Raw genomic sequence first — 13,488 nt, 5'->3', positions numbered from 1 at the left:
TTGATCTCTCAACTTTCCTAAGTTGCTAAATTTGGATCGAATTTTTGGGGATATTACACAAAACTTTAAACTCATAACACGTTTGACGATAAATCTATTTGCATTCTCAAATTTTTAAAAATATTCAGGTTACCCCCTTTTTTTACCCCTAACAAGTTTAAGCCAAATGTAGTTAATTTTTATCAAGCGATTTATTTACCAACTTTTAACCCGTAATAATCAAATTTAAATTTAACAAAAAAAACCGAAGCAATATTGATAAAAAAAAACCCAATAAACTAAATATGATAAACTTTATTATATTTGAAAGTGATTGGTATATACTATCCTTACAATTTATCACACATATGTATAGTTTACTAAATTAACCGAAATATATATGTATTAATTAAATTGTTTTTAATTATTATAATACCTATTTTACTTTATTGGTGAAATGACCAATTTGCCCTCATGCGCAAGACATATGAGTTGACTTAACGAGAAAGGCTAACTGGGTTAGGGTTAAAGGACGAATGCTATTGGATTTAGAAACATAATTGATAAAACACAACAATTTTGAAGATAAATGATAAGCAATGAAATCCAGTGTAAACATAATGGACAATTTATATAATTCTGTATAAAATAAAAGAAAATAACTATGATGATGTGACAATCTCACGTTCATTATTTTCTTAAATTACTTTTCTCATCCACCCTACATGGCCATGGGTTATGGGGCAAGGCTTGACAAATGAGTTATATTTATTTTTCAAATTTTCTAATTTATTCACCGTAGCTATCAATGGGTCATGGGTAAAAAGGAAATATTTATTTATTTTGTTATTTTATTATACAAATTTTGTGTAATATACGTGTTTAAAAGCTAGTTATAAATAAAAAACACAATAGATCACAAAGTATAACACTATGTCGAACAAAAATATAACACAATATTAAGAAAAAAAAGACATTGTATCAAGAAAAAAAGACACAATCAATGACAAAAATAAACTATAAAACATGATGATAAATAAAAAGACACAATGAAAATCGTTTTAAATGAGTTCTTTTTTGTTATAATAAGTTATGCAAGTATTCTTGACGTTTGCTAATTTAATCTTTAGGTTTAGTGTCAGTTTCATAACGAAGCAAACCGATACAAACCAAATTCGTGTCGCTATGATCATAAATTGTATATTTTTTCCTTAATATGTTAATCTTCTATATTATAAGTTATACCAGTGACACTACTTATTTCTAAATAAGTTATGCAAGTAATCTGGACGTTTTCTAATTTTCTATATTTCAGTTTAGTTCAGTATCATAACGAACTTTTATCAACCGAATAGATGTTAATATACCGTCGTATCGCGACGGGTACAAACCTAGTTGTAACATCCCGAATTTTCGAATAGTAATAATTTAAAATATTATTTCATATAATGGAAAAGTTTACTTGAGTTGATGGGTAAATAATAAAGTAGCAAAGATGGATAGATGAGTAGGCTAATTAAAGGAATTAATTATGGACTAAAAGGGAAAGATGAGCCTTAGTTCATGGGCTTAAGGGAGTATAAATACCCCTTAAACCCTAAATCTTTCCATTTCCATCCAACTTATCCATCTTATTTACTCTAAACACCTAAATACACACCCAACCCTTTCCTTTTCGGCCGTGAGAGAGAAAGAGTGTTCCGAGAGATCAAACAAGCCAAGATCTTTGATCCATCTTCTATGTTCAAGCTAGTAACAAGACCCAAGCTCATAACAAAGCTAGCCGTGACCTAGAAAATGATTAAAGGTATGTTCTTGACCTTAAACCTTACGTTTTTATGAGCGGTTAGTCATGAAACCTAAACATAGAATAGATTGGGTCTAGTTAAATCATAAAGTAGCAAACTTGATGATTAAAATGAACCTTACAGACTTATGGTAGTATACGGCTCATAGATAAACCCTAGAACTAGCCTAGAACGTTTTAACACAATAAAGGTTTAAACTTTATGGCTAGAACGGGATAGATATTGAAGTCGTAATGATAACGGACGCACCACGGGTGTGAATGATAGGGAAAATGGTCAAGATCATGATATGAACCTTAGAACAGTTGGCATGAGCTGGGTAAAATGATAAAAATGGATAGACAAGCTGAACACAACTAACCTGAGGATATCGGCCATGACTGAGAGTTCTCGGCATTGTGGAGTTCTCGGCCAAAATGGGAACTCGGTCAACACAAGTTCTCGGTCAACCCAAGTTCTCGGCCACGTGGTTCTCGGCCATGGGGTTCTTGGTTGAAACAAGTTCTCGGTCTAGATACCCGTTGACCTTGGGCCTGACCAGTTGGGCCCAGATGTTATTATGAATAGTGAACCTAATTTAACTAGTTGGCCCATATGTAGGAATTAAACAAACCAACCCAACTTAGTAACATGTTGGTAACTAAAATACCAAATTGATCTAGTGAAAGATAAATTGACGAATATATATATTATACAGTTAGCCGTGCACAGCTCAAGAAAGGGATTACGATCAACGGTGAGCGTAACCGCATTCAGGTGAGTTTCTAGCCACATTTCCTTGTTATGTTTTCAGGGCTGTGTGCATACTCGATGTGATAGTTAATACACTTACCTTAAATGGTAAGTGTATGCCATGTATGATTTATGTGATAGATATTATGTTATGTATGTGAAGTAAAGCTTGCCAGTACGTGAACGATCTTCGGATATTGCACGTATTGACAAGGAAGGTATGAATATGAAAGATGAATTGTGTATGATATATATATGTACAATGTATGAGTATGTAATAATTAAAGAAAGTGTATGTATGAGTATGTAAAGATAGTATGAACGAAGATCAAGAAAGAGGGATCAGACCCTAATAATATCTAACATAGAGAAGACGGGATCAGACCCTTATAATATCTGAGATAGAGAAGTAAAAAGGGATCAGACCCTAATAATATCTGAGATAGACAAGAAAGGGATCAGACCCTAATAATATCTGAGATAGACAAAGGAAAGAGGGATCATACCCTAATAATATCTGAGATAGATAAGAAAGGGATCAGACCCTAATAATATCTGAGATGGACAAAGGAAAGATGGATCAGACCCTAATAATAATATCTGAGATAGAATGGACAGTAAATATAAAGTATAAAAGTAATAAAGTATGTACGTATGTATGAAAGTATGAAGTAAAAGTAAATTAGTAAAGTAATTATCATGTATCTTCGGATGCGTGATTGAAAGTAAGTGTATGCATTGTATGATGTACGATTAACTAGAACTCACTCAGCGTAGCTGACTTTTAGTATGCACGTAGGTGAGTAGGATGCGACAGCTGGCGTGAGTGGGACACATGGCAGGAGATAGGAGTTTGGCATCTGAAGACCTACTATGTTTTATAAGTTATGTTTGATTTTGAAAGACAAAGAAGAATGTTTTAAGACATGTTTATGATTTGATACGTAACGTTTTATGAAAGTTTTTATATTCCGCGTATGATTTTATTAACTCTGACTATTAGAACGATGTGAATGAGTAAATCTAACGACAAAAGTGAGGCACCGGTAACGGGGCCTTACAAGTTGGTATCAGAGCAAAGTTCGAGAGATTTAAGCATCCTACATGCTTAAACTCGAACATAGAATGTAATTTAAGTAAGAAAAGAAAGAAGATGCCAGTTCAAGAATGCCGTGTGTCGCTCAAGCAAGCTCAGCAAAGGTAAGATGCATGATTAAATGATGTATGTTAAATGATAAAGGAAGGATATGTGAACGATAGGGATAGGATTAATTGATTGTTTGGATTGACTAACTGTTTAAAGTAGAACCAGCACAAATGAACTCATAAAGGGAAGTGTATAGGACACGGAAAGTAACGTGATCAGCTAATCACAGCTGGCCACTGTTATTACATGTTAGCCTTACTATCCTTATACTAAATAGTTCCTTAAGTGATGATGTTTGTGTTTTCCCTTTTAGAATACGATGGCTGGAACGGGAGGAAATGTGGGAGCGGGAGGTCGCACTGGACGACGTGGAAGGCCTCGTCGCGCCCAGCAACCTTCGGTTGAAACAGCTTCCAATACCGGAGATGAAGGGAGTGCAGCTGGAGGAGGTCCGGTCAGCAACGAAGGGGTTCAACTAGATCCCGCAATTCAGGCAGCTATTGTTCAAGCTGTAGCCACTGCTGTGAAGAATATTACTCCGGGAGGGTCTGCTGGAAGCCGTGAAAGAACTGCTGGAGGGGCAGGTGGTGATGGTAGGAGGGAGGAGGAAGAAGAGAGGGAGGCCACGAGTTGGGTTAATTCTGTGAAAGCCGGTGACAGGAAAAGAGGCCGAGGTAGGTGCAACTATAAGTCCTTCAAAGGATGTGACCCGCCGAAGCTGACTGGTTTGGGAGACGCAATCGCTACCCTTCAATGGATAACTGCCATGGATAAAATTATCCGCATTAGCGAGTGCCGTACCAATCAAGCTGTCGGTTATGCCACCCAATCATTTGAAGATGAGGCGATGTATTGGTGGGAATCGATTGAGAAAAGAAGGAGTCGAGAGGAAATCAAGGCTATGAGGTGGGAGGATCTGAAAGAACTGGTTATGAAGAAATTCTGTGCTGACGCCGAGGTTGAGAGGGCGGAGATGAAATTCCTAAACTTGAAAGCTGGAACGATGACTCATCGTGAGTATACCGCCGAGTTCAACCGAATGTCTAGGTTGGTACCCGATATGGTCAACACTGATGCTAAGAGAATCAAGTGTTATGTGAGAGGAATGCCACTAAAAGTCCGCATGCTAGTCAGGACAAGTAAACCTGCTACCTTTGACTCCGCGATCGAGCTCGCGGAGATGGTTTATGCAGACCTGGCTGCGGATGATATTGTGGTGGAAGAAGAAAAAAAAGATAATAAGTGGGTCAATGTCAAACGACCTGGCACTCAGTTGTGGAATTCCAAGGATAAGAAGCAGAAAGTGTGGGAGAAGAGATCGTGCAAGATGTGTGGAAAGATGTACGGGGGTGAGTGTAAATGGGGTAAGGGATTGGATGTTTGTCATAAGTGTGGTAAGGCTCATGGTGGGGAATGCAGGCTGGGATCGAATGCATGTTATAAGTGTGGAAAGGTGGGGCATTATGCTCCCGATTGTACTGCAAAATCCGCATGTTACAAGTGCGGTAAGCCATGACATTTTGCTAAGGAATGCACTGATGGTGGTGCCGGAGGGAGTGGGAAGAATGATGCTGATCAGACTAGGCCAAGGACCAGAGCCTACATGTTAACCCAGGAACAAGCCAAGCAGATTCCAGATGTCGTCACAGGTACGTTTCGAGTAAACGGTATTTCTGCTTCTGTATTATTTGATTCGGGTGCGAACAAAAGTTTCGTAGCTGCACCATTTAGTAAATTAGCTAAAATAAAATGTTGCCGAATGTCTGAAACTTTTATTGTAGAGACGGCTAGTGAAACTTCGGTTAAAATAATGAAAATGGTTAAGGACTGTAAGATAGAATTAGAGGGACATGAGTTCCCTGTTACCTTGTACGTAATGACCTTAGGAGGATTCGATGTGGTTTTGGGAATGGATTGGCTATCTGAGTATGAAGCTCAGATAGTATGTAAGAGTAGGATAATAAGGTTAAAGTCCTTGGATGGTAGTGCGGTGACGGTTTATGGTGATAAGGAAAGTTCTGGGCTTAACGTCATTTCGATGATAAAAGCCGAGGGATTGTTAAGGCGAGGGTGCGGTGCCTACCTGGCGTATGTTGTCAATGCTACGGCTGAGACAAAAGAAATGGAAGATGTTCCTGTCGTGCGCGACTACCCAGAAGTATTCCTAGAGGATCTTCCGGGGTTGCCACCGGAGCGAGAGATAGAATTTCAGATAGAATTAGTATCAGGAGCCCAACCCGTCGCGAAAGCGCCTTACAAATTAGCACCGTCCGAGATGAAAGAATTGATGTCCCAACTGCAAGAACTCCTCGATAAGGGTTTCATAAGACCAAGCGTTTCCCCGTGGGGCGCGCCAGTATTATTCGTGAAGAAGAAGGATGAAAGTATGAGAATGTGCATAGACTATCGCGAGTTGAACAAGCTTACGGTAAAGAATAGATATCCTTTGCCAAGGATTGATGATCTGTTTGATCAACTGCAAGGTTCCAGTTGGTTCTCACGAATAGATCTCCGATCAGGCTATCATCAGCTGAAAGTGAAGGAGGCAGACATCCCTAAGACAACGTTTCGGACGCGGTATGGACACTACGAGTTCCCCGTAATGTCATTCGGTCTAATGAATGCTCCCGCAACATTTATGGACATGATTAATAGGTCGAGAAGAATCCGTCGCCCCCCCCCCCCCCCATTTTGCCCCCTTTATCGCTCGGGGGGGGGTTGAAAATGAAAATCTCCCAATTTAACCTCATTTCTCGTCCACTACGGTCAGCCTTATAGAATCTCAATGGTACCCACCAATATTCTATTCTATTCCATTCCATTCCATTCCATTATATAAAAACCTATGTCAAAGGTCTACTAAAGATACATTTATAAAAAGCATCAAAAGACTTAAGAGTTTGGTGTTGCTTTTGGACCATCCAAATAATTCCTTCCAACATGGTCTTGCCTTTAACATAATCAGGGCATCTATATCCTCTCTCTGCTAGTACTCTGTGCATAGATGGTTGTACTTTCGATATGTCTTATGTTTGTATCCGTAACACACATGGTATAACGACTTTAAGTAGTATAATGTTCTTGCTATGTTGATGTAATATCTATGTTTCTACCATGAAATGAAATTGTGTTACTCTTAAAAAAAATAATAAGTAATTTTCTTTGTAAACATTTATTTATATATGCAGTATAAGTAATATTATATATTATGATTTGCAACAATCACCATCCCCAACGGACGCTAACAAATCCAAATCATGGGTTAAAATTAAATAAATGATAAGTAAATCTACTAATATCAGAAAAAGGTAGGAAGAAATCTACTAAAATCAAATTAATGAAGTCAAAAGACAAAAGTAGCTAGGAAATCTTACTAAAATGTAATCAGATGCATACATCTAATTATATAGAAGAAATTATAACTACAATGTGTATGATTTGAACGGCACTTAAATTAAATAATGTATGAGAAAATTAGAGGAACTACATTACTCATGCATTTGCAAAAAATGATAATATCTAGTTTTATTTGGAGTGAAAACTAAATAATTTTATTAAAATAATGCCTCGTTTTTATGCTTCCTTTTAGGCCACTAAACATGTTGAGCCGGCCCTGGAGTGGACAAATAAACCGGTTAATCGATCCGACCCAAAAATCGAACCGAAACCAATCTGGTTTGAAACCTATTATGTAGCAACTGGTTTAGAACCAATTGAAACCGTAGGTAGGAACCGATTTGTAGTTTTCTCCGCCAAAACCAGTTGTAAACAGGTTAATCGACCAGAAAAACCAAACCGGTTTTAAATCTACTATGTTGAAACTGGTTGAAATCGTAAGTTCGAAGTCGGTTTGTAATTTTCTCCACCAAAAACAGTTAACCGAACCGAAACCGACAAAAAAATGATCAAAACACGAACCAAAAAATGATCTTAACCTGGTCAAGAAACCGGTTTCAATGATCATTAACCGGTTTTGACTTTTGTTGACCATCTTAAACAGAATTAAATTGGTTTTAACTGGTATAGGAGGTTACATTAGACCATTATTCTTGGTTTAAAAAGGTCAAATGTTGACATAATTGAAACCAATGATTAATTAATTAATTTCATATTGAGTTGTCCTAAAAAAAAAAAAAAGAAAAAAAAACTTTTTTACACATAATAGCCCACATAAATATAAATATAAATATAAATATAAATATAAATATTCCTAATCTAATCTCACACACCGCAGTCATTCTTCTTCGTACCCATTTTCCGGCAACCGGCGTCCCGAATCCGTTCTCAGATCCGCAAGTCCCAATTAATTCAACCATTCGGGTTTTTAGGTATCATTTACACTCGATCTTAGGGTTTCATTATGATGTATCTTAATTCTTTGAATTGGATTAGGGATTTTGTTCATTTGTAGTCATGATTTATGAATCTAGAGTTTGTGTGTGTAGATCGTAATGTCTTGATTCCGTACGTTCTTTCTTAACCATTTATCTGTGGGTTTTGAGATCAATTAATATATCATATCAATGATTCGATTCATGTTTTGATGTTTACGAAGATCATTAATGCATTTCAAACAGTTCAATCTAATAAATTTTATCCAATTATTGTATGAATTAATATGACATTTTTTTACTGTTTTTGGTCCCATGCTGATAGATTAGGGTTTACAGTTATTATTTTTACTTGATGTTATTATTCAAGCAGACATTTTTGATAATGATTAACAAATTTATAAAGTATTTTGTAGTCTCGTTTTGTACGTGTGTTTTGAAAGTAATGATAATCACTTTTGATGGTGTTAAGTATGCAGTGTTGCGTGTGACACATTTTGATTATTTAATTAAGTAACGGATAACGTAAGGGTATGTAAGTAGTTTTAGTCGTCTGTTTGATAATCAGTTTATTGTAACGCGTTTTGAAATTCATGTTTGATAAAGAAAATTTTTAACTAAAAAGGAAATGGATCAAATTTGCAATCCCTGTATATCACTTTATTCAGCTGTTTAGATTATTAGTGAAACAGTAGAGCTTTTATAAATGTTTTTTGCATGTTTATATAAAAAGTTTATTAACTTGGAAAATATGACAATGCAGGTATTTAAAAGGTTATCGGATTTGAAGAACATTTGAATAAAGATCAGATTTTATGGTGGGCCCAAATGAAAAGAACTGATGTTATTAGCGGTGGAGGGAGGAAGGTTTTTCTCTTCCTCGGCATCGGGCTATAGTAACGGGCTGAACCTACTTCTTTTGGGCCAGAAAAAGGAGGAGAAGCCCATGAGAGTTACCCCGTGGACTCAGTACCATTTGGTGGACCAAGAACCCGACCCTGACCTCCAACTGGCTGCCAACAAGAACCGTTGTGCCTGCGGGTGTGCTTCATTCACCTGCTTTGGTGGACCCGAGAGCCCGTCTGTGGGACCCACCCAGCGTCAGAAAGCCGTTGTTAAAGACTCGTCTCGTTTAGAAGAAGTTGAAGAAAATTCTCGGGCCTCGTGTTTGGAAGGTGATGGTGATGGTAATGGCGTAAGCGCAAATTTGCTTAAAAGCAGCTTGAAGAAACGGGATCTGACTGTTGCAGTCTCGGTTTCGGTTAATGATGGTGATGAGGCCGGGACAGAGGTTGAGCCTGTTTTCCAAAGTGCTAGACGGAGCGTGCATTGGACTGATGTTAGAGGTGGTGAACTTTGTGAAATTCGGGAATTTGAGCCTAGGTATGACCTTGTTTGTTATTTAAATTGATCTTCTATATATATATATATATAGGGGAGGGATATTTTGAGAACTTGATGAGTTGTAGAACTTTAAGAACTCAATTTTGGACCACACATTTAATTAAATGAGTTTGAATATGTGGCTAAGATTAAATTTGATTAAAAAATGAATCAGGAGAGAGAATAAGTATTTTTGATAATTACACAGTTTAAACGTTAGTTACACATGTGTAATAAGTCGATTCGGTGTGTAAAAAAATACCGTAATTTTTTGTACATCACTTACACTTACGTATTACACATGTGTAAAAAAAATTCAAAAAAAAAATTTGTAACGTTGAGTTCTTTCGAGTTCTTAAAACTCAAAGTGGTTCTCAAAAGAAATCAATCCTATATATATATATATATGATAAAAATCCAAGACTGTTTTGTGATACATTATGTGAGTGTGTGTCACACACATATATATTGCGTTCATTATCTTAAAATAAAAACTACATAAGAGGTTGTATTTTTTTTTTCTTAACATTCCGATATAAATCTTGTTAAAAACGGAGTTGTTGATGTAAAGCATCTTTTATTATCGTAAACTATACCGAGTGCTAGTACATATGGTGTTTTCGTTTAACACATTTGACCGGTTAGAAATAAAACATTTAATGAACGGCTGGAAGTTGGTATACCAAATGATTGTGAATAAACAGTTAACTAATATTGACATGTTCTATAGATCTTTTCTTCTATGTTTTATCTGAACACTGAGTTTGCTAACACGTTTTACACGCGTTCTTACAGTGAACACAGTGAGTCAGATGATGAATTTGAAAACAGTACCGGGAAAACATGTTCATGCAGGATAATGTAGTTTGAGGATGTAGCTTTGGGTTGTATTTTGATCTTTTTAAGGTGGGAAGTATTTAAGGACAATTTTTGTATCATGGTATTATGCTGACATCATCGCTCATCGTACAACAAATCTCAGTCATTTGCAACAAGTTTAATCAGGTTGTTGTCTCAAGTCAGCATAATGATATGATACTAACGAGTGAGTTTTATGCATTTTGCTTCGACAGCAGTTAAAACTTTTGTTCATATTCCAGCTATTTTTTCTTCAGATTATGGTATTCTTAATTTGTTTTGTCGTAATTAATGCAGTTTTCATTCTTCTCTAGTTATTTAATTTTTGTGATTTCTTGTCTAAGTTTTGAATTTTTTGAGGTTTGTAACTGCTAGTATTGCTGTATGTTTCAACAGGGGTGTTTACGTTTCGGTCTGGATGGTGTTTATGAAACTTCTGGGCCGAACCACTAACTATAGTTTGGTGGAACAAGAAACCAAAAAGGGCTGTGTTGGGGGTTTTGTTATAGATTATTGTTTTATGTAAAATATGTATATCATTTAAAATAAATTTTAGATGATATATGAACAACTTGCTGCGTATGAACTGTTGTATGGTCACAAAAGACCGACGGATGGTCTTATGGTCATAAAAGACCAATGTACACCAAATTCAAATGTCCTAAATGCAAAAGGTTGGACCAAAAAACTATGCCACCAATTCAAATTCTCAAAATAGGGGTTAAAAGGTTACAATAAAACAAAATTTCTTTACATATACAGTCATAAAGAAAGAGCTAATCACACACAGTTAATTACTTAATAAACTTATGTTGTTTGTCTATATACACCTTTAAAGGTTTATGTTTAAAAAATTTCAGTAAAGTATGTACTAATGTTAAAATATATATAAATACTAAGTATGCTTAATATGGCAATGTTGGAGTTTTGAATCGACAATGGTATCCTTGCTTACTAGTACATAAGCTAAATATGTAAATGTACAAAGTTGAACCAGGATAAGAAATAAGAAAACAGACTCAAGAATCAGCTTAAAAATAGTCTGTTGTGATTTGGTGGTCCGGTTCTTATGTTTACACGCCAACCAACAAGCATAATCAACACAATTCATCATGTTCATAAGTCATAACTATTGAATAGTTAATTTACACAGAATAAACCCCAAGTACCAAAGACTAATCCAAACAACACAAATGCATCAATCAACCAAAACCAACTAACCAAGACTCAAGACGACAATTTCGCCCCCTCGAAAATTTACATCATCCACACGTCCTTATCAAATTCAACCAACTAATTAGAACCAAAAACCTAATCTTCATCATTCCCTCTGCTACGTATATCCGATTCAATCCCTTCAATGTTATGACGTTGAGAAATCTTCAATAAATCACCACCAATATCCAGGTCATCTTCAACCTTCACACGGCGGTCATCTGGGCCCGCATCATTGGCAGCAGATTCTCGTGCGGCGGCCGGAGGTGGTCGTTGCTGTGGTTCTTGAAATGGGTCTCGGAATTTGTTCTGTGATGGCTTGATTTTTGTGCAGAAAACTTCAAAAAAGTTGGTTATGCAACCTCGACTGTAAACGTTGTATCTGCTGTCGGCACGGTACCGGAAGTTCTCATAGGTTGTCTGAAACAAACAAATATTGGATAATTGGGGTGTATTAAAATATGTAGCAAGAATTAGGGGTGTAAATGAGCGTAGCTCGTTATAATTCTTTATACTATTGTGAAATATATATTACTTAGCTATTTTTATCATAAATTTTATGTATAATAAAACATAATTTTCTATTAATCATACAAAAGAAAAGGTGAAAAACCACTATATATATATAGTCACGCTCAACCCCGGCTCGTTTATAATTTTTCATGGCTGGGACTCTGTTCGTTAATAAGTTTCTAAGCTCAAGCTTGGCTTGATTGTTATTTATTATATACTTGACTTTTGCATACATTTATAATTGTAATTCTTAATATAACAAAATGCATTTTATTCATTTACTTTTAGAAAAAAATTCATATATAATTTTATATAAGCTCGAGCTCAACTCGTTATAATTTTTCAAGCTCGGGCTTGACTTGATTATTATTTATTAAATATAATATAATTTATTTAGGCATTCTTATCATAATTATATGTATAATGATATTTTGTTATGTAATCTTATATACATTACATAAAATAAAACTATATATATATATATATATAAACTATTATATGACATATTCCCTTATAATATAAATAATAGGCCCGCTAAGACTCGCAGCCTAGTCAAGCTTGGTTGGAAAGTTCAAGCTTGTTTCGAGCTTTAAGCGAGCTGATCTTGAGCTGCTCACGAGCGGCTCAGCTCAGCTCGTTCACAAACCTAGTTATTTTTGTCATAATTTTATAAATAGTGTTTTAGGCTACATGAAGTCGTAACAATCAATCATTCAAATCAACGTGTAAAGACCTATATTATAAGTTTATAATAAGCCAGGCTTGCGCATGCTATATTGCTATGCAAGTATGCAGAGTGGGATCTCGGATTCTCGGGTCTAATCACTAAATTAAGTGTTTAGTTTCTATAATAAAATCACAGTACAAATAGTGTAGATTTGACTAACCTGGTTTGACGCAATAAGGTAAAGATGAAATCCCGTGAGTCCACCAACGAACCAAAGTGAAATAAAACAATAAACCATTAATACAACCGAAGCAGGTGATTCTTTCATGGCCTTCCAAACAGTACCCTCATTATCATCAAAATCTTCATGTATAAAGCCGACATCGAAAATATATAGATGCATAGAATTGTTGAGGAAGAAACGAACATGAAAAAGAAACGATAATTCCGCTGAACCACAACATAACTAACGGTTAATTAAATAAACAAAAAAAAAGAAAGAGAAAAAATAGAGGTGGCAAATCAGTTTCTAGTTCGGTCAAGCATGGTCAATGTCAAGTTTTGGCCCAAACTGGTTCGGGTTGACAAGTTTAAAAGAGGAAAAGGATCGGTTCGAGTTTGAAACCAGGTTATATACGATTTGGTTCGTGTTTAACCTGTTTCAATGGATGAGTTCTTGAACCGATTTCAAGGCTGCAGTTTGGTTCGGGCGAAAACTGATTTCTCTCAAACTAATTTTATAATTGGTTTCGGTTCGAGTTAAAAAAATGGCTCCGATTCCCAACCCGATTCTTTTCTGCACCTCACTCTGATGACATGTCAAAGTGGGCCCGTTACAAAACAGGCTTTTTAGTA

General features: G+C 35.9%; 2 protein-coding genes across 2 annotated transcripts; one reads left to right on the top strand and one right to left on the bottom strand.

Moving 5' to 3' along the window:
• The first annotated feature begins 7,875 nt into the window (after nt 1-7,875).
• On the top strand, nt 7,876-10,915 carry LOC143566907 (uncharacterized). Its single transcript, XM_077053465.1, has 3 exons — nt 7,876-7,994; nt 8,761-9,380; nt 10,176-10,915. Exons 2-3 carry the CDS (start codon nt 8,839-8,841, stop codon nt 10,243-10,245), a joined length of 612 nt encoding a protein of 203 aa, XP_076909580.1. The 5' UTR covers nt 7,876-7,994; nt 8,761-8,838; the 3' UTR covers nt 10,246-10,915.
• Nucleotides 10,916-11,315: 400 nt separating this feature from the next.
• On the bottom strand, nt 11,316-12,980 carry LOC143566906 (putative protein S-acyltransferase 9). The gene is made up of 2 exons (XM_077053464.1): nt 12,854-12,980; nt 11,316-11,873 (listed from the first exon to the last, which is right to left on the bottom strand). Exons 1-2 carry the CDS (start codon nt 12,959-12,961, stop codon nt 11,550-11,552), a joined length of 432 nt encoding a protein of 143 aa, XP_076909579.1. The 5' UTR covers nt 12,962-12,980; the 3' UTR covers nt 11,316-11,549.
• Between the last annotated feature and the right edge of the window lie 508 nt (nt 12,981-13,488).

Source organism: Bidens hawaiensis, unplaced genomic scaffold (assembly GCF_021521415.1).
Source record: "Bidens hawaiensis isolate Kalapana, Puna unplaced genomic scaffold, B.hawaiensis_p1.1 tig00023071_1, whole genome shotgun sequence".
NCBI classification, from domain to species: Eukaryota; Viridiplantae; Streptophyta; class Magnoliopsida; order Asterales; family Asteraceae; genus Bidens; species Bidens hawaiensis.
Note: the sequence above shows the minus strand (reverse complement) of the source record. Positions and strands in the feature narration are given on the sequence as shown.